This window comes from Lonchura striata, chromosome 8, assembly GCF_046129695.1.
Source record: "Lonchura striata isolate bLonStr1 chromosome 8, bLonStr1.mat, whole genome shotgun sequence".
NCBI classification, from domain to species: domain Eukaryota; kingdom Metazoa; phylum Chordata; class Aves; order Passeriformes; family Estrildidae; genus Lonchura; species Lonchura striata.
Window position 1 is genome coordinate 38,605,021 of NC_134610.1, and position 21,157 is coordinate 38,626,177.

At 51.8% G+C, this 21,157-nt stretch overlaps 1 protein-coding gene across 1 annotated transcript; it reads left to right on the top strand.

Moving 5' to 3' along the window:
* Positions 1 to 533: 533 nt before the first annotated feature.
* Positions 534 to 20,826, top strand: RAMP1 (receptor activity modifying protein 1). The gene is made up of 3 exons (XM_021536106.2): positions 534 to 614; positions 12,120 to 12,258; positions 20,034 to 20,826. The coding sequence occupies exons 1-3, from the start codon at positions 575 to 577 to the stop codon at positions 20,287 to 20,289; spliced, it is 435 nt and encodes a 144-aa protein (XP_021391781.1). The 5' UTR covers positions 534 to 574; the 3' UTR covers positions 20,290 to 20,826.
* Positions 20,827 to 21,157: the final 331 nt, after the last annotated feature.

Consider the following 21,157-nt stretch of genomic DNA (forward strand, 5'->3'; position numbering starts at 1 on the left):
TCAGGCGTGAGAGAAGCGAGCTGTGGGGCAGTGACCCCGCTGCAGCAGAGTCCTGCCCTGCTGCACGGGCGTATCCCGATCCGGAGCACCTGAGGCTCTGCTGCTGGGGCACAGCTCCGCAGCGAGCTGCAGGTGGAGCTGTAGGAGCTCGGGAGCGGTGCTACACTCCAATAAACATTAAAGCGGAAACCACAAAACATTCCTCCTTAAAATCGCCTTCCATGTGTATGTTCAGCCCTAGAAAGGGGGAGAAGGCAGGATGTTTTAGCTAGGGAGAAATCCCCTCGCTGGAGGTGGAACCGGGGTTGAGGAAGGCGGGCTGCTCCGTGCTTTCCTTCGGAACTGTTCGCCCGTGGGCTGCGAGGGGGAGAGGGCGATAAGGAGAGCCCGGGCTCCATCTCCGTCCCGCTGTCCCCGCGGGAGCGCTCCCGCTCCTGCGGCCCGCGCTGCCGCCGGGAGAGCGGAGCGGAGCCGGGCGGGGCCGCGGCCGCCCCGGGCCCGCCCTCCCTCCGGCAGCGCCGCGGGCGCGGAGCCCGCCCGGCCCCGGCAGCGGAGCCGCGGCTGCCGTGGGGCCATGGCCCTGCTCCCGCGGCGCTTCCTCTGCTTCGTGCTGGGTAAGTGCGGCCGCCGCGGCACAACTTCCCCGGGGCCGCCGCGCCAGGCTCCCCGGGACTCCCTCTGCGCCGGGCGCGGGCGTGCATCCCCGGCCGCCTCCTCCGCGCTCCCACCGCTCTCCCTGAAGCCCGGCCAGGCTCCAGCCTGGCTTCGCTGGCGACACAGCAGTAGGGAAAGGAAAAGGAGAAATTATTCCAGGGCGCTTGGCCTCGGGAGCAGTGAGGTGGTGATGCTGTGGGACGCAGCCTGCTTTGTAGGGGGATTCTCTGCTTGCTAGGCGAGCTGGACCGAGGCGGGTTCTGTCTCTGGTCCGTGCCTTTTGTTGGAAATGTTTAATTACTGCCTTTTGTAGTCTGTCTTCCCATTCCTGAGCCGCAGGGAAGAGGAGGTAGCCAGAAGTGCCTCTTCAAAGAGCTGAGGTCGGATGTTCTGGGGTTTACGGGTGGAGGGCTTGGAAACGCTGGAGTTGTGTGCTTGTTTCCATGGGATGCCTCGGTTTCTTCGCTGCTCCTAGCATTTCAGTGCAACAGGTAAAGACTTGTGCCGTGCTTGTCACCTGTGTGCCCTCAACAAAAGCTCGGAGGGGTGGTGATGGTGTTGGTGCTGTGTAAAAGTGTGTTTATTTAAGGTGCTCCAAAGGGAAACCGCACCCCCTCATCTTAAGCTGATCTTCCACAAAAGGTGCTCCTGAGGCAGCACAAATTTTTCCTTCTTTCCCTTCCTTCCCCTGTGCTGGTTTTTTCCCCCCAAACCCTGGGGAGTAACGCAGTGAGCCGTGCTACACATGATGTGCTGATCTGTACCATGTAATTAACTATTTACTACTGTAATTAACTATTTACTACTCCTCAGCTGTGCAGGGCAGGAGCAGCCCGTGCCCTTGGACGAGGCACATTTTCCTGCGGGGTTGCAGGGAAAAGCTGCACAGCCCTGTGCAGAGAGCGCTATCTCCTGCTAGCTAGGATTTCTCTCTGCTCTTTTTTCCCTGCCCCGTCTCCTTTTCCTGACTCTCCCTTCTCTTTGCTGGGGAGCTGTAACTTTTAAAAGTACTCCAGGCTGCTCCTTTCCATCTCCAGTGGGCTCAGGAGCAGGAAGATGCTGCCTCTTGTGTGAACCAGGTGCCCAGTGACAGCTCATCTTGGTGCTGTAGATGTTTTTCACTACATTCTCCTCCTGGGATTTTGTATTTTGAGCACATTTAACAAAAAGACCCACTTACTCTTTTTACACCTTTCTGCTTTTACGGCCCTGCACACAGTCAGGGCTGCCCTGAAATTGCAAGTGGCAACTGAGTGCTCAGAAATCAAGGTGATTTGCACCAATGCAGGTATTTTAAAATGAGATTTTTTTTAAAAAAAAGAGAAGGGTCTGAGAGAAAAACCTTTCTTTTAAAGCTTGAGCTTTAAGAAATTTCACCACTGGCTGCAGTCTTTAAAAAGCAATGGCAGCCAGGGAATCAGTCATCCTAAAAGTCTCATTCAGCAGGCCAGGGATCCAGCTGTACCCCGAGGTAACCACTTCCACTGGGGCTTTTTCTGGGTTTTGACTGCAGCTTCCTGCAGAGGCTGCTCAGGGAGGAGGGGATGAGGCAGGCTCTTGCTGTTACTGGGGCAGTGATGATTGGCACCACACACAGCTCTGTGCTGGGCTGCTTGGATTTTTTCTGGGTGTAGATAACTATTACTGTGAGAGGTAAGAGGCAGTTGCAAATAAGGTTGGTAAAACATTAATACCTTCTTGATTCCCTGCATCTTTTCTCTGTGCTGTACAGCACTGTGTTTGCATAGTCTATAGAAAACGATGCTTTCTTAAAAACAAAACTTCTAGGCAGTGTGTATGACCTTTCCTGGAAAACAGGAATTAAAGTGCTTTGTGTCTTCTCTCAGGCCAAAGCACACTCGGTAATGCCTGCCACTGATTGCAGTTTGAGTGCCTCCTTAATCAAAAGCTAAAGCTCCCTTTAAACTCGAACTTAAGGCTGCTGCCTCTCTGAGAAAATCCCCAATATTTACAGAATGCCTCGTTAGAAATCCCTGACAATAAAGTAAAACATTCCTCCTCCTTTGAGAGCATCTCTGGCATGGAGAGGACTCAAAACTTCCTATGCATCAAAAGAGAAGCACGTGAATAGGAACAACAAAATTGCCTCCACCCTGTAATTCCTTGTACTGCTCCCATAGGTGCCAGTTGTTTTGCTGCAGGAACCAGTGGCAGGTGGGTTTGGTGGGCTGGCTGGAGGCTGTGTGATGTTGTCAGGAAGCCTCTTGGCTTTGAGGAATAGGGTTGCATTTATTAGCTCTGAAACGATGCTGAGTTTAAGTGAAGCACTGGCACAGCAGCCTCCTGCAGTAATGCAAATACAAATGCCATGGCCTGGATGGAATGAAATGAGACCTCATAATGGGTAAAGATGGGCTTGGCATCTTTTACCTTTCCACAGGGCTAGAAATCAACGTTGGGGTTGTGGCAGAGTTGAGGGATGTCTTGGAAAGCCGTGGGTGGGAGTCTGGAGTTGCTGCTCTGCTCTGGCAGCTTTGTTCTGCCTCCCTGACTGGATGCAGAGTCTGGCTCTGTCATTTTTTGGGGGGAAGTTCAGGGCAGATTTGTGCCCCAAGTCCGTGGCTGTGGTCAGAGCCCTTCCCAGCACGGTGCCTGCACCAAGCCAGGACCTAAAGCACCACTGGGTTGGAGCAAGAGGAGCATTAAAAACCCATTAGAGGGGAAATGCAGCATTTTAGCTCACTCAGATAGCTAAATGCCTTTTGCTGCTCTAAAATACAGCCACGGCTGGGGTTTGCCAGGTCAGTTCCTCTATGGATGGGTGATTACCAGGGAATCTTCATCCCTATCTGCCATTACACTGCCTGCAGAGCTGGGTGCTTTTAATCATCAAATCCTCTAATGAAGCTGCTTCATGGTTTCAGTCCCTTGTCTCTGTGCTTCTACAGCATGAGCTTTTGGGGATCTGAAAACACATCCTGACACCTCAGAGAAGCACTCCAGTGGGGAGGCAGGCAGCAGTCTGTGTGAAAACCCCCCAGTTTCAGCCAAGGGTGACCCCCCTGGGCATCCTTGTATCCTTTAGGTGCTGTTTGCTGGGAAAGCAGCAGCGCTGTGTGGGGGGGGAGTTGCAGAGAGGTGCAAAATCTCTGTGTGCTCTTCAGCTGAAAGGGAGGAAAACCACATCGAGAAGTCTCTGTTGAAAAGGAAAACAAATGATTCTGGTGATTCCCAGGCTGTTCATGTGGCTCAGCTGCAGATTTCAGTCTGGAAACTCTGTGCTGAAAGTATTTCATGAAGCTGCTGTCGTGTGCAGCCTGTGATGGGTGCACCAAGGTGACAGTGAGGTTATTTTGGTTTTCTCCCTAACAGATTTTTGTATTTACTCAATATGTGCTTCTTCATGGGAGATCTGTTAGATTGCCCAGACAGTGATTTTTTTATCTTGAAGGTAATTCAATAAAATGTTTGCTAGTCCCACGTAGCAGAAAATCTGTGTTTAACACACGTTGAAACCTGAACCAGCAGGATCACAGTGTGTTGTCTCCAAACCAATGCCAAGCACTTTTAACCTTGGTGTTACTTTTCCCTGTTCTTATTTTAGCCTCAATCAACTGAAATAGCTGAAGGAAAAAATAATCCTGGGGGTGGAAGGAGAGTACATTTGCCTTTAGCACATTCCTGAGGTCTGGAGTGTGGTGGCTGCTCCTTTCTCCCTGGCTTTGTGACCGAAGCGATATCTCTGGCATCCAGTGCTTTGTTGATGATTTAAAAATAACTCTGAACCCGGCTCTAACGTTGGGTTAAGGTGCTGGGATGGCATTGTAGGACACCACAATTCTCCCTGGGAAGGCAGGAGGGATGTGGCTGGTTCCCCTCAGCCCCTGGGTTTGGGTGCACAGAATCCAGTGGGGATCTCTCCTTGCTTCCACCCTGCTCTTGTGAGCAGGGGTTTGATGGTGGCCACGGCCAGAGATGATTTGAGCTCAGGGTGGGCAAAGTCAGTGCTGTACAGACATTGCCATTGCCTGTCTGAAGCCTGTGGTTTGCCTCCATTAATTCAATCAAGAAGAACTATTTTCCAGAAGACCCCGCTGTTCATCAAGGATATAATTATCTTTATAACTAGCAGCTCATGGCACATTTTTCCCTCCCCTGTTGCGCAGTCAGCCAGTGGTTGGGTTTTAGCATGCCTGGCTTGTGATTTCCTTTCTCCTTCCTCCCTTCTCGGCTGCTTTTGATTTTATTTTACCTGGTGAGTGACTTTTGGTGGGCAAATAAAATTGTCATTCTGTCCTCTGCAGAAACAAGTCTAGGGACATGTAAGAAAAATTCCTGGAAATATGCTTGGCAGCCTCTGATGGATAACAAGGCTAAGACATAACTTGTGCTAAGGCAAGTGGGAAACTGAGGCAAGGAGGGATAGACCCTCATCCAGTTCCTTGGAGCAGCCTATTTCAGTGTATTTAATGGTTAATATTTTAACAGCAATGCTGTATGGCAAAAAGTCAACGTGACCCAGCTAAGCAGGACTGCCCTGCACTGGGCTACACAGTGCAAATCCTGATTTTGCATTTTCATTTCAGTCCCATATTCTGCATCTTACAGGAGCTGTTACATGGAGTCTTGCATGGATTGGAATTAAAATTATATTTCCTTTGGGGATGAATTGGATCTTGTAGGTGCTTCATGAAATACTGGACTTGAAAGAGGGGTGACACAGTGCAGTGGTATCTCTGAGCCCCCAAAAGCCCCAGACAGGCTTTGCTTTCAGGCAGCTGGCTCCTACCTCTACTTCCAACTAATAATTCCCTGGCAGTTATTTTTAGGCAGTTTATTTTGTGCCCTCTTATAATGCTTGGAGTAGCTATAGAATGGCAACAAAAACTCAAGTATCCCAAATCCAGCAAAAAGTAAATGCCTACAAATCATCCAAGTACCAGTTTGAGGGATAAATCGGTTCCTTCCTTTGCAGGCACAACAGGATTTGTGCCAAATTTAAAACCTGGGAGATCCTTTTGGGTTTCATGATGATGTTCAGCTGTATGCAAAATACCTCATTAATGCTGGCTGGGAAAAAAAGCAGCTTTCTCTGTATTTTGCTTAGTGTCATAAAATGAAGGGAATAACCGTTCCAGGAGAAGGGATGAAGTCCCCCTTTGCTACACTGAGTTCATAAATCAGATTAAAGGCCTTTAGTTTGTGGGTGCGCTTCCCCTAAACGTGAAAAACTTGTGGGGTGGGCCCCAGAGGGTTCTCCAGGCCCAGCACATCTTGTCCTGCATTCCCTAAGAGGGGGAAACCTTTGGCCCCTTTGGAGGTTTTCCACAAAGCAGGTCCCTAAGAGGGGCCTGTCCCCAGCTTGGCTGAGCAGGGAGTGACTTTCTCTGCTGCCTCTGGATCCGGTGTCCATTGTCTCTGAGGATGTACTTCCACCATGGGCTGTAGCCTAGCTCTGCCTCTTTCCATTTCAAGTTTTTCCCCTGCCATAAGACTTGGTTCCCCTCTCAGCTTGAGTGGCTTCTCTCCCATCCCGCTTTCCTTGAGTCCTTTTGTGGCTTTGTGGCAGTGAAGCTGTTGGACAGGCAGAATTTGGGATGAGCTTTCCATCTGCAGAGCTCCCAGGGGAGCTCCCTGTGTCCGTGCCCTGTTCAAGCAGGAGCTCTGTGCTTTCCTTCTGCTGCTCCATCTGCAGCCCCCCGGAGCAGAGGGCAGGCAGGGAGGGGGGATCCTCCTCTGGGGCTTTCCCAAGTGAGCCTTGGCAGCTTGTCCAAGAAATCCTGGGATCAGCCTTCCCAGTGCTTGGAGATGGGCAGGTCTCCCCTACTCCCAGCATCTGCTCTGCCTCCAGAATCCTCAGTGTGTTGGAAAATCCCCATTCCCTTTCAGCACGTAAAAGCCCCCAGATGCCATGAATTCCCTTCTAATTCACATCCTGAGTGGCTGCCCTGGGAGACAGAGTCCTGCAGGTCAAGGCACCGTGCCACAGCCTGGCAGGGGAGGCAGAGCTGCCTGCTTTGGGGACCTGAGGGTGCTCCTGAAGCCTCCATGAGCAGATTGGGAATGGGATGAGCCCGTGCAGGTCTCTGTCTCCCCCAGGATCCCCCTCAGGGCTCAGACCCCCTCGTCCAGCTCCATTCCTAGGCTGCTGCACACCCCTGGAGCTGCTGCTGCATCCCAGCCCTGTCCTGAGCCAGCTGGGCAGGGAGGAGAGGCTGGAAAACTCCATTCCCTGTGCAAATCCTGGATGGAAATAGCCCTGCCTGGGCTGGCAGGGAGGGCACAGTGCTGGGCCACCCCCCTGCTGTCCCCAGCCCCAACACCTGCAATTTTCTGTCCCAAAAGTGTTATAGCTGAGCACCAGCTTAGTTTATTCCTGGTAAACCAAGAGTTGTTTGCAGGCTCTGAAGCCTCTGCTGAGCTGGTGGCTGCCAGAAGCAGCCCCAGTGGAAGGAATTTTTTAAAACAGAGGGTACCAGACCCTTCTTAGGTTTCTGCAGATGCTGAAAGGGCCAGTTTTTCCATTTTTGTGGCTGCAAACTGTGCTGTTTTTCACGCTCATCTTCTACCTCCTGCCCCATGTCCTCTCCCCACACTCCTGTGAGTGTTTTATTCTGCAGTCAGCTCCAGAGCACAAGGCTTGTTCTGAATAAAACGGCAAAACCACCACCTTGAAGAGGAGAGGAAAACAGCCTGTTTCCATTTGGGGCTTGTTGGGAGCACTGAACATTTCACAGGGGAGCTCTGAGAATTTGGGAGAAGCCCAGGAGAAGATACTGGGCTGTTTGTTCTCAGAGCCCAGAGCTTTGCTGGTGCCACATGTGCCAGTGCCAGCCCTGCTGTCAGTGAAGCCCTGAACAGTTTCCCCCCAAAAATCCCAACAGTCCAGCTGGTGAATTCTCTGCAGGTGTTGTCAAACAGTTTCATCGTTCACCCAGCACCATCAGGGGTACTTGGAGAAGTGCCTGGGAAATGGGAACATCCCTGTGCCAGTGTGAAATCCCCAAATCTGTTCTCAGGCTCCACAGTCCTCCCTGTGGGGTTGGTTGCACATCCCAGCAAGAGAAGCTCAAGAATTCCCAGAATTCCTGGAACACTGAGGAGGGAAAGGCCTGAGAGCCAGGGTTTGTGGAGGAGGATACTGATGTGAAGTGCAGGATGTTTCTGACAGAGAAGGCTCAAGGATTTTTGCAGGTGAACCATCACAGTGACAGATGTGTGGGCTCACAGAGGGGTGGTGTCCCAAAGCTGTTTCTTGGAGGGGTGGCCCCGAGCTCTTGGTTCAGGCTCCAGCTCTGAGAAGTTCAGTGTAAGAAAGTCCAGTTGTTTTCCCTCTTCCTGAATTTTTTGTAACACTTCAGGACCATCACTGTTTTTCTGCTGAAATAAATGTGTGACAGGCTTTTTGCAGCTAACCCTCAGTATGCTGAGTCCTGGTGGATGCTTGCTGGGACTCTCCAGGACATCAATCCCAGGGCAATCGTGAGGATCTGGGATGCCTGCAAAAGCCCTCCCTCCAATCACCTCCTCACCACTGCTCTCCAGGTGTTTCCTGTGAGGAGGCAAACGAAGGGTCCTTAATATTGCATCTTTCACCAGGCAATCAGGGATTCTCTCAGCAGGGAGGGTTGTTCATCAACAATTCTCCTGACAGGAGAAGAGGGAATGGCTTCCCACTGCCAGAGGGCAGGGTTAGTGGGATATTGGGGAGGAATTCTTCCCTGTCAGGGTGGGCAGGCCCTGGGAGTTTGGGAGAAGCCCAGGGAAAGATACTGGGCTGTTGGTTCTCAGAGCTCAGAACTTTGCTGGTGCCACACGTGCCAGTGCCAGCCCTGCTGTCAGTGTCACTTGGCAATTACCTGCCGTCCTTGGGGTTCAGCTTTTGGATGAGTATCTGCTTATTTCCACAGGTGCCCAGAGAAGCTGAGGCTGCTTCTGGATCCCTGAAGTGTCCAAGGCCAGGTTGCATGGGACTTGGAGCACCCTGGGACAGTGGAATGTGTCCCTGGCCATGGCAGGGGTGGCACTGGATAAATGTGAAGGTCCTTTCTGACCCAAACCACTCCAGGGTTCTGTAATTCCCCCTGTCCCTGTGGCACCTAAAGACCAAGCTGGGCTGTGGAGGTGCTGTATGGCTGCAGTGGGATGCTCCCAGAGGAGCACTGCATCCCTGCAGCTCTCAGTGCCATTGTTCCTGAGGGAATGGCAGTGATAGGGCCCATGAGAGGGGAGGCAGCTCAGCCTTGGTCCAGTTGAGTTTTGGAGCTCAGTGTTTCAGCAACTCCTTGCATCCTTCACAGATGGATGCTGCTGAGTGCAGAGCTGTGACTGCTCTGGAGCTGAGTTATTTACAGCTCACTGCAGCTGACTTACACCATCTCCATCAGCAGGGCTGAGGGCAGAAGGAAAACCTTCTGGAATGAGAGCCAGGAGATACAAAAATCCCTCCTTGTTTTTTCCCCCCGCTATTGTTACAAACCCTGAGCCTGAAGTCTGAAGTGGGGTTGGGGGAAAATCTGTGAAGCAGCAGGGATCTGTGGGGTGAGGTGGGCACCATGTGGAAACTTCTCACTTTGACCTTAAATTGTGCAATTACAGCTAAAGTCAGTTCTCCTGGTCAGCTGGAAACAAAAGAGGTTTTCTGCTTCCCTGTGCCCATCTCCATCCTCACAGCACAGACAAAACAGACCCTGCTGGACGTGAAACAAAAGAGCCTTTCACCATGTCCAAAATCCAGTGTCCTTGGGAAAGGACACTGGCTGATGGCTCTGGTTTCCCCAGTCCCTGGGGCAGAGGGATTTGCACAGCCCACCAAAGGGATTTGAGAGCAGTGCATGTTGCCTGCCCAGACTTTGGTGAGGTTTTTGGCACTGTCTCCTGTATAGGTCTGGGAGATGCAGTGGGAGAGGCATCTTCAGGAGCAGGTCCTGGTGGGGCAGGCAGAGCTCCTGGGGAGCACTGAGGAGCTGCCAGGGGGGACAGCAAGGTGCTCACCTGCCTCTGAAGGACCTCCAGAGCTGCATCTTCTGACCTGCTGTGGTTGGCACCTGCTTAAAGCTCCCCAGGGTTTGGGTTTCACTTGGTTTTGGGTTAGTTTTTTTTTTTTTCTTTTAATAGTAGGGTTGATTTTCATGCTGGCTACCAGCTAGCATGCTTGCAGCCAGGTTGTGGTTGCTTCTGCCCCATTGTCTGTTCAGTGTTCCACCTTCTCCACTCAAGGTTAAAGGTGTTCTTGTTGAATTTCCTCAAGTGGCTTCCTATTCCTCATTTTCTCTCTGTGCTTTGTGTGTCTCACTCATTCCTTCCTTCTCTGTTTCCTCCTGTGCTCCTCAATCCCCTTTGCTGCTCATCTTTCTGCTTTTTAATCCCTTCTCCTCCCCTGCTCTCCCTTGTCCTTTTGCTGTGCTCTGCTCTGCACCCGACACATTCCCCAGCAGCATTTTCTCTGCAAGCTGCTTGTCCAGACAAGTGATGGCTGTGGTATTTACATGTCCCTCACAGTCCAGTGCACGGATGTCACCGAGGGGTGACCCCTGGGGTGACTCCTAAGCCTCCTTTGCATGCTGGTGCTCACTCAGCCGTGTCACTCCTTCCCTTGGCTCATCCAGATTGGAAAGGATGGGAAGGGGAGAAAAGGCTCTTGGCCATCCGTCACCCTTGAGCCTGCCTGGACTGAGATTTGCAGTCCATAGATCATTTATGTTTGCCTCATGTAGCAGTACTGCACATTCCTTCTTCTTTCTTCTTCCTTCTTCTTTCTTCTTCTGCTTCTTCTTCTGCTGCTTCTGCTTCCTCTTCTGCTTCTTCTACTTCTTCTGCTTCTGCTTTTTATCTTGGTTCTTTGCTTCATGATGTCAAGCCCTCCCATCTGGGAGCAGGGCTTATCCCTGGCTGAGTCTGTGCTCCTGGCTGGTATCAGCTAGGCAGAGCTTGAGATTTTGATAAACTTAATTTTATTATTGCAACAGTGAGGGTTTAATGCTCTTTTACTTCTCTTGGCTCAGTAACTCCCATGGTTTTATGGGAGTCAGGCCAAAGTGGCTGCTGCTGTCAGAGGCAGCATGGGAGCCCTGCACCCATCCAGGAACATCAGCCAAGGCTCTGGGGGCCCTTCCCACCCAAATTCCCACCAGCTCCTGACTTCCCACCCATTGCCATAGGATGCTGGTACCAAAGTGCTCTAAGGATTTTGGAGGCTGCAGAGGGATGGTGTCCCTTGGTGATGTCCCTTGGCCACTAAATAAGCAGCTCAATTCTGTTGTGTTAAAAAAATCAGATAAAAATAAAGCAGAGAGTTATTCGCACGTAGCAAAAAATAGATGTGGTATGTGGTGCCTGCCTGCAGTGCACTCCAGGAGCTGCAAAGGCACTAGCTGGCACTTTGGCACCAAGGGAAAGCTATTATTTATAGCCAGGCTCACTAAACCATTCCCCCAAAGGATTTTTTTCCCTTCCCTTTGTAGGGAAGCACTGTCCTTATAGCATCACTGTCCTTTCCCTTTCCCCTCACCAGCAACACTGTACTGATTGTGCATGAGGCTGTAAGCAGCACCATTTTCATCCCTGTTTTTAAAGCAGTTGCAGGGACATGTTCCCAGGAGGGAATTCAGTCAGCACTGTGCAGCCAGGGATGGATTTGATGGATTTCCCTGTGTCTGTCCCTGTGCTCCATCAGAGGTAGATGTTTGTTCCCAAGTGTGGCACTGTGCAGATAATTTTTCAGGGGTCAGCAGCAGGCTTCTGTTATCCCCCAGCTTCCCCCACACCCTGAAAACACTTGTGTTTTAAGCCCACAACATGAACATTTGAAGTCCAAAGACAGTAGAGAATAAATCCACATCCTTACTAATTTATGAGTTACCCAACATGTCTTGAATAACTGATTTATCAGCACCAGGCTCTCAGGGCTGTGAGAAGGAGGTTTTGGAGAGCTGGTGTTGCTCTGGTGTCAGTGCTTTGGCAGAAACCTCTGTGTGAGGAGAGGGGCTGTGGTGAGGCTGTTGATACCTTGAGAGGCTGACCTAGAACAGAGGCCAGGCAGAGTTACAGAATAAAGCAGGGATTTATTAAAAGGATCTCCTCCATGGATCCACCTTGGGCAGCACAAGAGCCCAGCCAGGGCTGCACCCAAGATGAACCAAAATGGTCACAAAATGGACAACTGGTCATGGGGTCTCTCACTTTTATAAGTTCTGCTCCATTTGCATATTGGAGTTAATTGTCCAGTTACAGCTTTAGGTTGTGAAGTCCCATCCTGCTTGTTTTGCTCTTTTCAATTCACTATTGTTTGTACTTTTGGGCCTGAGATTCGGATCATTTGTCCTTGGTGCCCAGCTGGAGAAGGAATTGCTCTGTCTCCCTGCTCTGTGCAGAGAGCTCACCATCCCCTAATAGGAAGCCCAGACCCACCCACTAAAGCAGCCCAGAGTGTGAAAAATAGGAAAGCCAAACCTGAGACATGAGTGTGAGCCCAGCAGAGCCTGACAGGCTGGCCTGTCTTGCAGCCCAGCACTTCATCGCGGCCACGGCGTGCCAGGAGGCCGACTACGGCTGGATGATCCGCCACTACTGCCTCAAGGACTTCCAGGACAGCATGGAGGGCATCGGCCAGCGCCTCTGGTGTGACTGGGGCGAGACCATGGGGTAAGTGAGCTCCCTTTGCTCCTCCCTCTCGTCCAGCTGGGATTTTGGGGCGCGGGGGTGTCGGCGCTGGGGTTTGTTTCACTGGGGGGAACACCCTGATGTCACTGTGCTTGGCTGCTGGTGCTGCCCTGCCTCTGTCCATGCTGGGCCCCCGAGGGTTTCTCCAGCCTGGTCACACGTGGAGGGCCTGGAGGGGAGAGCAGTGGATGTTGTTTGCCCAGACTCTGGTGAGGTTTTTGGCACTGCCTGTGTGTGAAGCTGGGGAAGGTGGGCTGGGAACTGCTGGAACAGTCAGGCCTGGGGGTTTTGATTGTTGGCCCAAGCACTGGTTGCAGCACTCAGGGGTCACCACTGCCCTCCTTGATCTCTCTGTGGGTGATGGGACCTAGGGTAACCCCAGCACCTCAGGTGGCACCAAACCAGGAGGGCTGGGTGAAACACCAGAGGGTTGTGCTGCTATCCATGGGGACCTCAGCAAGCTGGGAACCTCCTCGAGTTCAGCAAGGGGAAGGGCAAAGTCCAGCCCCAGGCACCAGGATGTGCTGGGGCTGCCCAGAGAGAAACCAGAAAGGGATCTGGGGGTTCTGGTGGGCACCAGGTTGAACATGAGCCAGGAGAGTGTCCTGGTGGGAAAGCGTGGGCAGAAACTGAGGCATAGGAGGTCCCCTCTGGACACCAGGAAATGTGTTTTCACTGTGAGGGTGGCCAAACACTGGCACAGATCTCCCAGGAAGGATGTGGAATCTCCATCCTCGGAGATACTAAAAAACCAGCTGAACATGGTCGTGAGCAACCAGCTGCATGAGCAGGGGTGTTTGGACAAGGTGAAGTGGGTCTCCAGGGGTCATCTCCAGCCTCAGCCATTCTGGGGTTGAAGGATTTTTTCAAGGACCCCAGCCTGAGCAGGGTTTGGAAGTCAGGGTGGTGGTCATGCTTCACCACACGGCAGTGGAGCTCCAGTAGAAGACCATGGCTCTGCTGTGTGCTGGAAATTGATGGGTTAATGAAGAGGCAGATTGGGATCCCCATCACGGGGGCTTCTGGTGCCTCACAGCTGGATGGCCATATTTCCCAGGAGGTTTTTCATTTTTCCTCAGCACTCTGCTTCTCCAGACAGTTCAAAACTCCCTAGCTCAGCATGAAAACCCCATAACCCACCGAGATGTCCTCAGAGCCTCGCTGTGAGAAAATCCCAAACTGCCCCACCAGAGCTGCTGGCTCAGCCCCTGCTTCCAGAAGCTGTGTGTTGATTTTTCCAAGCAACTAGAGGGAGAGGCTGGAATGGTATGGCAATGGCAGCTGCCTGCTAAGCCTCCTGTTTGTAATCAGTGTCAGGGTGTCAGCTGTGATTTACGACTTGGGAGCAGCAGAGATGCAGCCTTGCTTCCCTGGTGGAATGCTTGGGAGCATCTCTGTGGGATGAGGAGGGTGGAAGGGGATCCCTGCTCAGATTCCACCAGGGAGACTGGGGGGTCACCCCACACACGTGGGGAATGTGCTGCACTGCAGGGGTTTGTTGCATTTTTGGGGGGGAATTTCCTCTGGTTTTATTTTTATTTTTATTGCAAACAGTGCTTTCTTTGGATTAGTTCTTTCCTATTTATAGTCAGCAGAGCTGAATCTTTTGGTACCACCACAGTGTAAATCTGCTGAGAGGGTTTTGAGAGAAGTTGAAAGACAGGTCAGGAGTGGCTGTGTGTTGGTGTGAGGGCTTGAGGGAATAAGCCCCCTCTTTCCCTCTTCTGCTGAATTTCCATGTTGTGCCTTTCCGTGGCCTTTCCCTGGGAAAATGAAGCAGCGGAACAAAAACAAGCTCATGTGACACCAGTAGGGATGGGGGTCAGCTGGAAACAGGGAGCAGATGGTGCTGTATGCCATGAGTATTTTGCACAAAAATTAAGAGGTTTTGTGAGATTTCTGTGGTTTCCTGCTTTGTGGCCCTTTCTTCTGAGTGAAATTAAAACCTACACACGTTTGTGTGTGCATCTTTTGCTCAAAGATTGGGCTCCGGGATCTTGGAGGTCTTTTCCAATCTTAATTATTGGATGATTCTGAGACTGTAAACACTCTGTTGGGTTTTCCTTCCCCTTGATCTGTGGTAGAATGGAGAGGAAGAAAAGAGCTGAAAGACTGTGGGAGGTTTCTGGTCTTGAGAGGTCTCATCTGGTGCTCAAAAACACCCAGGGCTGCTGATGTTGTTCCAGCCCTCAACATCTTGTTCTTTATCTCACATGTCCTGTTTGTCTCCTAAATAGCTTCAGCTGAACTCCTTACCCTTGAGGCACTTGGAGGAAATGTTGATAAGCTTGCAGGGTTTAATTTGATTGCCTGAGTCCCTTTGCTCCGTGCAAACACATGGCTCAGGGTTATTTGAGAGATGACATTCCTCTGATCCTCTTGTGCCCTCAGGACAGTGGAAGAATTGGGTAGAAATTGTTCAGTTACTGCAGTAAATCAGCTGCAAGGATATGGGATTTGGGTGGGCTCAACACCTTGCTCCCTGGATGTGTGGGAATCACCATCCCCTTTTTAGGGAAAGAGATGTCCGAGCAGGAGTGGGCAGGGGGTGGCATAGCTGGCTGGTCACCCCTCCGGCCCTAGGGAAAGGATTTTGTCTTCCACCAGGTGTGAGACAAAGAAATGGAAATAAAGCACCTGCCTAGAGCCTGTTTTCTCCAGATCTTCCCCCAGACCAAGGCATTTTGTTGCTTGAAACCTGTCTGAAAGGAGGAGGAATGTTGGGAGCTTCTGCCTCTGTGCCACCCGCAGCAGCATCGTGTTTGGAGCTCTGATTTCCTGGATGCAGCATTTAGCAGGGAAATGCCCCTAAACTGCATAATTTCCTGCTCAATTGAGGCTGGCACGATGGGAACATCTGGATAAATGAATTGTCTCAGCAGAGTCTGTAATCCTGGGTCACTGGTCCTATTTATAGGCAGTACATGCTGCTCTGTGGATTTAGTAGTTGGTGTGTAGGTTAAACAACTGAGTTAACAGAAGAAGAAACTGATAAAACAAAGAAAGTAAAGAAGTTTTCTCCCTGTAAGATAAAAAGTTAACATATAAACTGCTTTGTCTAATCTTACCTAGGGGGTTTCTCCTTATGCTGCTCCCATCTCGCCTTCAGTGGCATCAGCTGAGCTCCTGCACCACTGCTCCTGTTCTAATGCAACCAGGGGCTCTTTCTGGGGAGGTTTTTCCACCCCTTGAGCTCTGCTGGCTTTCTTAGCATTGCTTATTTAGGGAAAATGGGTGGATTTTGATATACAAGTTCTTCTCATGGACTGAGGGAACTTGTGTGAGCTGTTGCCCACTCCGGCTGCATCTTGGGATCTTTGGTGTCGAGGGCTCCTCCCTTCCGTGCTGGCGACCAAGCTGCTTTGGCCAGGAGCTCAGCTGTGCCCGATGAATTATCCCAAAGAGCAGCTTGGCTATTTTGATTCCAGCTTCATTGGCGTGCTGGCTGAGCCAGGGGGATTAGCTGTGGTCTCCCTTGAGGCAGCTATTTCAGGGATGTGGGGGCTGGGGTGCCACTGCCCAGCCCCAGTGCGTCAGCGGGTGCTGATGACTTGGGGATATTTGTCCTGCTGGGTTTGGCTGGAGGGCTCTGCCAGGGAATGGATTTGCAGGAGGGTTTGTGCACAGGGGGATGCTCAGGGTGCTGAGCGTTGCCACAGCTGCGGGTGTCACTCCGGCCCAGCCAGGCATCTTCATCCCAAATATATCCACGCTGTGGCATTCCTGAAAATCTCCATGGAATGCTTTCCCCTGTTCTGCAGGAAGGAGCTCACCAGGGGGATCATGGTGCTGCTCTCACAGCTGCAGCCAGAGATGGAGCTGCTCTCCCAGCTGTCAGCACACTCACACTGTCTTCAGGTTATTTCTCCATTATTTACAGAAAGCAGATTGATCCATTCTCTTATTATCTCATTATCTACTTATTTATCTTCAGCTTGCCAGGTCCCTTCTGGATACCCCTTTAGCCTGGCTCCAGGCTCACCCTGCAGAGGAGGAAATCAATGTTTTCTTTTAATTTGCAAAGCAGAAGTGAAGCCTTGTGGTGTTCTCTTTTTTCCCTTCTGAAGCAAGGAATTGAGGGAGGACAGGAAATACTGGGATACTCGTGGTGAAAGAGAGAGCTGTCAATCCTGTGAAGCCCAGTCCTAGTGCAACACCATCCACATCCAAGTGCTGTCTAGGAATAAATGCCAGAGCCAACTCCAGTCTTCGCTGCAGTGGTAAAAAACCCCAGAGGAATTCCTTGGGATTTATAGCAGTATAAGCATTCAGATGCCATCAAACCCTAAATCATTCTTTGACTCCTTCCCAGCAGTGGCCCAGCCCATCCCCATCCTGCCTGCCCTTCATCCCCACACAGTCCATCCACAGCATCCTTTAAATCCAACCCATTTCCATGGTGACAGGGACAACAGTTGTAACTGCAGTTCACATTGGGTAGGGAAAAAATATTCCAAAGCACAGCCAAGATTTTCAGGGCCAGGTGTCTGTCTCCTGGCAGTGGTGGGATTGTTTGGGAAAACCTGCTCTCCTCCCAGCGCTATCCTAGAGCGGCTGCTTAGTATTTTTCTGGAGGAGATGGTGTTTGGGAGGTGGAGGCTTTGCAAACAAGCTGTGGGCCTGTCTGAAAGCCAAAAGCTTGACTCCAGGCTTGCTACAGGCAGAATGGAAGCTTGGAACAAAGTTTGTTAGGGAGGTCCTGCTGTTGAGTCAGGAGATGAAGAAAGGACCCCCTAGCTTCCTCTGTTTCCTGGGGTGGGGTCTGGGTATGGCTGCATCCAATTATTTCCTACATAGCATAGAAAGTTATATATATTGCCCTGTTTATTGAAACAATATTGAAGCAAAGCTGTTAAAATGAGCAAAATAATTATTGACTAGAGATTGCTGTTACCCGTGTGGGCAAATCATAACGCCCCCCTTCTCCATCCATGCATGGGAACTTTCACAAACAGGGTAAAGTTCAAGCTGGTTTATCCCTACTTGGGCAGAGCATTCTCTCTCCAGAGAGTTCTAACTCTGTGCCTCAGGATCATGCTTGCAGCCTGAGGGGCTTGGCTCAGCTTTGCCCTGTTCAGCCTGGTGGGTGTGGGGGGAACACGGCGCTCTGGGGCTGGGCTGGGGGGCGGCAGAGCTGCGCAGGAAAACAACCCCCCCTCCTGAGGTATTTCACCACCAGCCCAGGCTGAATTCCCAGTGGGAGCAGGCTGGCCTGGAGCTGTCACAGGAACGTGGCCCTGCTCATGAGCAGAGAGAGAAGCAGATGCTCTTTTGGAGAGGCAGTGGGACACACGTTCACTGCTGTGGCAGGGAAGAGCACACTCAGGCCCAGGCATCAACACTGCTGCTCTCCTGATCCTGATCCTGTCTGACAGGGCAGCGTGAGCAGCCTGGATCCCATGGTTAACCCTGGTTATCCCTTCCCAGCCAAAGGATCCTGCTGGTATCCTGCTGTGACAGGAGAAGGCCCCAGTGCCCCGTGACTGGTGCATTTGGGATGGACAGGAGATGATGGAATCTCACAGGGCCGTTTGGGGGTCTGTGAGGTGCAGTGGAAGAAATGAGAGCAGTTGGGCGTAGCTGAGAGCTCAGCTTGGCTTTTAGCTCTTTGTGGATGAAGTGTGATGGTCAGATGTGCTCTGTGTAAGCCAAGGGCAGAGATCAGCTCCTCAACAGCACCCAGCCTTGCTCTCCCCTGGCCAAGAGCTCAGCAGCCCTCAGTGTCACTTCTGCACTTGGACCTGTTCCTGAAAACAGTTTATTTCCCTCCCACTCACTCCCCACTGGTCTTTGGGGCGTGTGGGGCCAGAGGCTGAGAGTGCCCATGATGCCCCTGCTCCTGCTGAGCATGCATTTGGAGCAGGGGGACTTCAATGAAAACAGCAGAAATAGAAGGGACAAGAGACTTAGGGTGTCTCAAGACACCCCATTAAGGTGGAGGGACCTCCCTCCAGTCAGAGCCCCACGGTCACCTCCCTGTCCCCCAACACTGCCCGTGGGGCTGTGGCTGCCCAGCTCCTCTCATCGGGTCCCTCCTCATGTCCAGTGGTGGCTGAGTGCTGGAATTTGGCTGGAAAGGGCAGTGACAGTTTGGATAGAATTTGGCTGGAATTTGGCTGGAAAGGGCAGTGACAGTTTGGCTAGAATTTGGCTGGAATTTGGCTGGAAAGGGCAGTGACAGTTTATCTCTCATTTGCTGGCACTGCTGCTTTGGTTCCTTGCATGCCTTCCCATGCAGTGATGGGAGCAGTGATTTATCCCCACGGAAGTGCAGCTGGAGCCAGGGAAGGGCTAAGCCAGCTGCACTATGGCCCTTCAGCTTTAAAAATAGCTTTTATTCGCCTGCTAACACTTTTCCTCTGGCTCCTGAAGATGCTGCAGCTCCCAAGATCTCCTAAGGATGCTAATGAACGGGAAATGGTAATTTTGCACATCGGGATGCCAAGCAGAAGCTGCTTTTAGCAGCTGCAGGCTCTGTTAATTAAATCTCTGGCTGTGTGAGCACAGCCTGCCCCAAAACCCCAAACCCCAGCTGAGGAGCTGTGCTGGGGCTGTGCAGAGGGGCTGGGAAGCTGCTTGTAAAGTATTTCTTCCCCCAGGCAGGTTTCTAATTGGAGAGCCGGGGGTTTGCTTTGCCTTGCTTCTCTAGGATTAGACAGTGACTAATTGGGATGGTGGGGGAAATTGTATCTTTGTTTTTATGCATGGCCAGTTTTAAAGCAGGGAGGGTTTAGCTGTCATTTTTAAAGCAGGGGGAATTTAGCTGTCATTCCAGAGGATGGCTGGATGACCTGACACAAGGACAGTGGCTCTGGCTCAGGGCTGCTCCTGCTTTTCCAGGTATTTTTTTAAAAAATGGAAAAATGGACTTGCTGGTCCTAGAGGGGTGGGCCTGCCCAACTGGTTTCTATGCAACTTCCTCAGTTTTGGGCAAATTAAAGGAGATTTAAAGTAGGTTCAGTGTACTTTTTTCTGTCCTCCTTGGACTGAACTCACACAGGCTGGAGGATGGTGCTCTGAAGGCCGAGTTGGGATGGGTTTCCTGAAGGTCTGCTTAAAATGTGGGTCTGCCCTGTATGTTCTAATAGCACCAGTATGGCCAGGAAATTCTGCAAAAATTAATGCAATACAAACAAAAAAACCCTCCAAACTTGCTTCTTGGTGTTCCTGCAACTACTATTTCTGTTTTCATTTCCTTCCATAAATTAAACCACCACCACCGCGTAATTCATAAATGAAAACTGCTTTTGGCTGTGAGTGAGACTTGAAAGTTGCCATCCAAGTGTCAAAACTGGTGGGAATTTAAAACACCCTTTTACCTTTTTAACTCTCTACCTGTGAACTCAAAACCCCATATATTTTTATAGGTTACGTAAATTTCCAAAAACCTGCTATATATTTTTATAGGGCTAGGCATATCTAGCTGCAAACTCAAAAGAATAGCTAAAAAATGTAAGAACACTTATCTGTAGTACAATCTCAAGTACACACCTCTGTAATAGAATATTATTAGAATATTATTGTACAGGGAGGGATGTATTGTAGTAATGATACTATATTTAATATATATATTGGGTATAGGATATATATGATGTATATATGTATGGGATGTATATTGATATTATAGTAATTATAAATTATGTAGTATCTATTTTGTATTTTATATACGGTATATATAATGGATCCTGCTGTACGGGGAGAAGGTGCCGTGGCCGTGGCCGGGCGCTGGTGTCAGCCGCTGTCCCTGTGTTTTGCAGCACCTACGGGGAGCTCACCAACTGCACGGCGCTGATCGCCGAGAAGCTCGACTGCTACTGGCCCAACCGGCTGGTGGACGAGTTCTTCGTGGCCGTGCACAGGCAATACTTCAGGAACTGCTCGCCGTCGGGCCGGGCGCTGCACGACCCCCCGAACGGCGTGCTGTGCCCCTTCATCGTGCTGCCCGTGCTGGTGACGCTGCTGATGACGGCGCTGGTGGTGTGGCGGAGCAAACGCAGCGAGGGCATCGTGTAGGGGCGGCGCGGCCGGCAGGGGAGGGGCGGGCGGGACTCCCCTGGAGCTCGGGAGGAGCCGGCCGGAGGAGCAGCGCCGAGCCCCGGGGCAGGGACGGCGCCGCCGCCGCTGCTCCTCCGCCCGTGTGCCCGCCGGTCCCGCTCAGTGGCCCTGAAGCGGCGGTGCTGGCGGAGCGCCGCTCGCCCCGCGCCGGCCCGGCTCTGCTCCGCCGCTCCCCTCCCGGCAGCGAGCGCCGAGCAGGGGAATTTCGAAGGGAAAAAACCGCAGGGGCGTGTGGGGAGCTGAAATCCTGCCAGCCCCGCGGCGCCAGCGTGGCATCGACAGCGTGAGACCAGCGGGTCTGGGTGTGCCTGAACATCCTCGGCTTCCCCCACGCGTGGAAAGGCATCTTCTCCCCCCGCCACAAGGACCGCGTTCTGCCTGGGAGGTGGGGAACAACGTGGGGAGGAGTGGCGCCGCTGCTGCCCTGGGGCTACTAACAAGGAATGGGAATAAGGTGCTTTTCCTACCTAAATAAATAAACACGAATAAACGAGGTGAAGCGTCCCCCTCAGTGCCCTCATTCTGTGATGCCAGAGACTCCCAGTAGTCCTGAGCCCACCCCACGAGCCCTGGGTGGGCACTGGGGAGGTCCCTGGTGTGGGTGGGCAGGTCGGGGCTCCAGGAGCAGGGTCAGCTCCAGTGCAGGGAGGCTGGGCAGCACCTGGGATGGGGACCCCAACCCCACCCTGAGAGCTCTGGCCACTCCAGACCCCTTCAGTGCCTTGCTGGCTCAGGAAGGGCTTCCCTGGGGACACCCAGCCCACCCAGCCCAGGCCCCCTCTAACCCAAACCAGTCTAGGATTCTGGCAGAAGCGTAAGTTAGCTG

Bases quoted from the DNA above. Each gene is read 5' to 3' on its own strand.
- RAMP1 (XM_021536106.2), top strand. From the start codon at position 575: ATGGCCCTGCTCCCGCGGCGCTTCCTCTGCTTCGTGCTGG. The intron at 615-12,119 runs GTAAGTGCGGCC...CCTGTCTTGCAG, and splicing joins CTTCCTCTGCTTCGTGCTGG to CCCAGCACTTCATCGCGGCC. The intron at 12,259-20,033 runs GTAAGTGAGCTC...TGTGTTTTGCAG, and splicing joins GACTGGGGCGAGACCATGGG to CACCTACGGGGAGCTCACCA.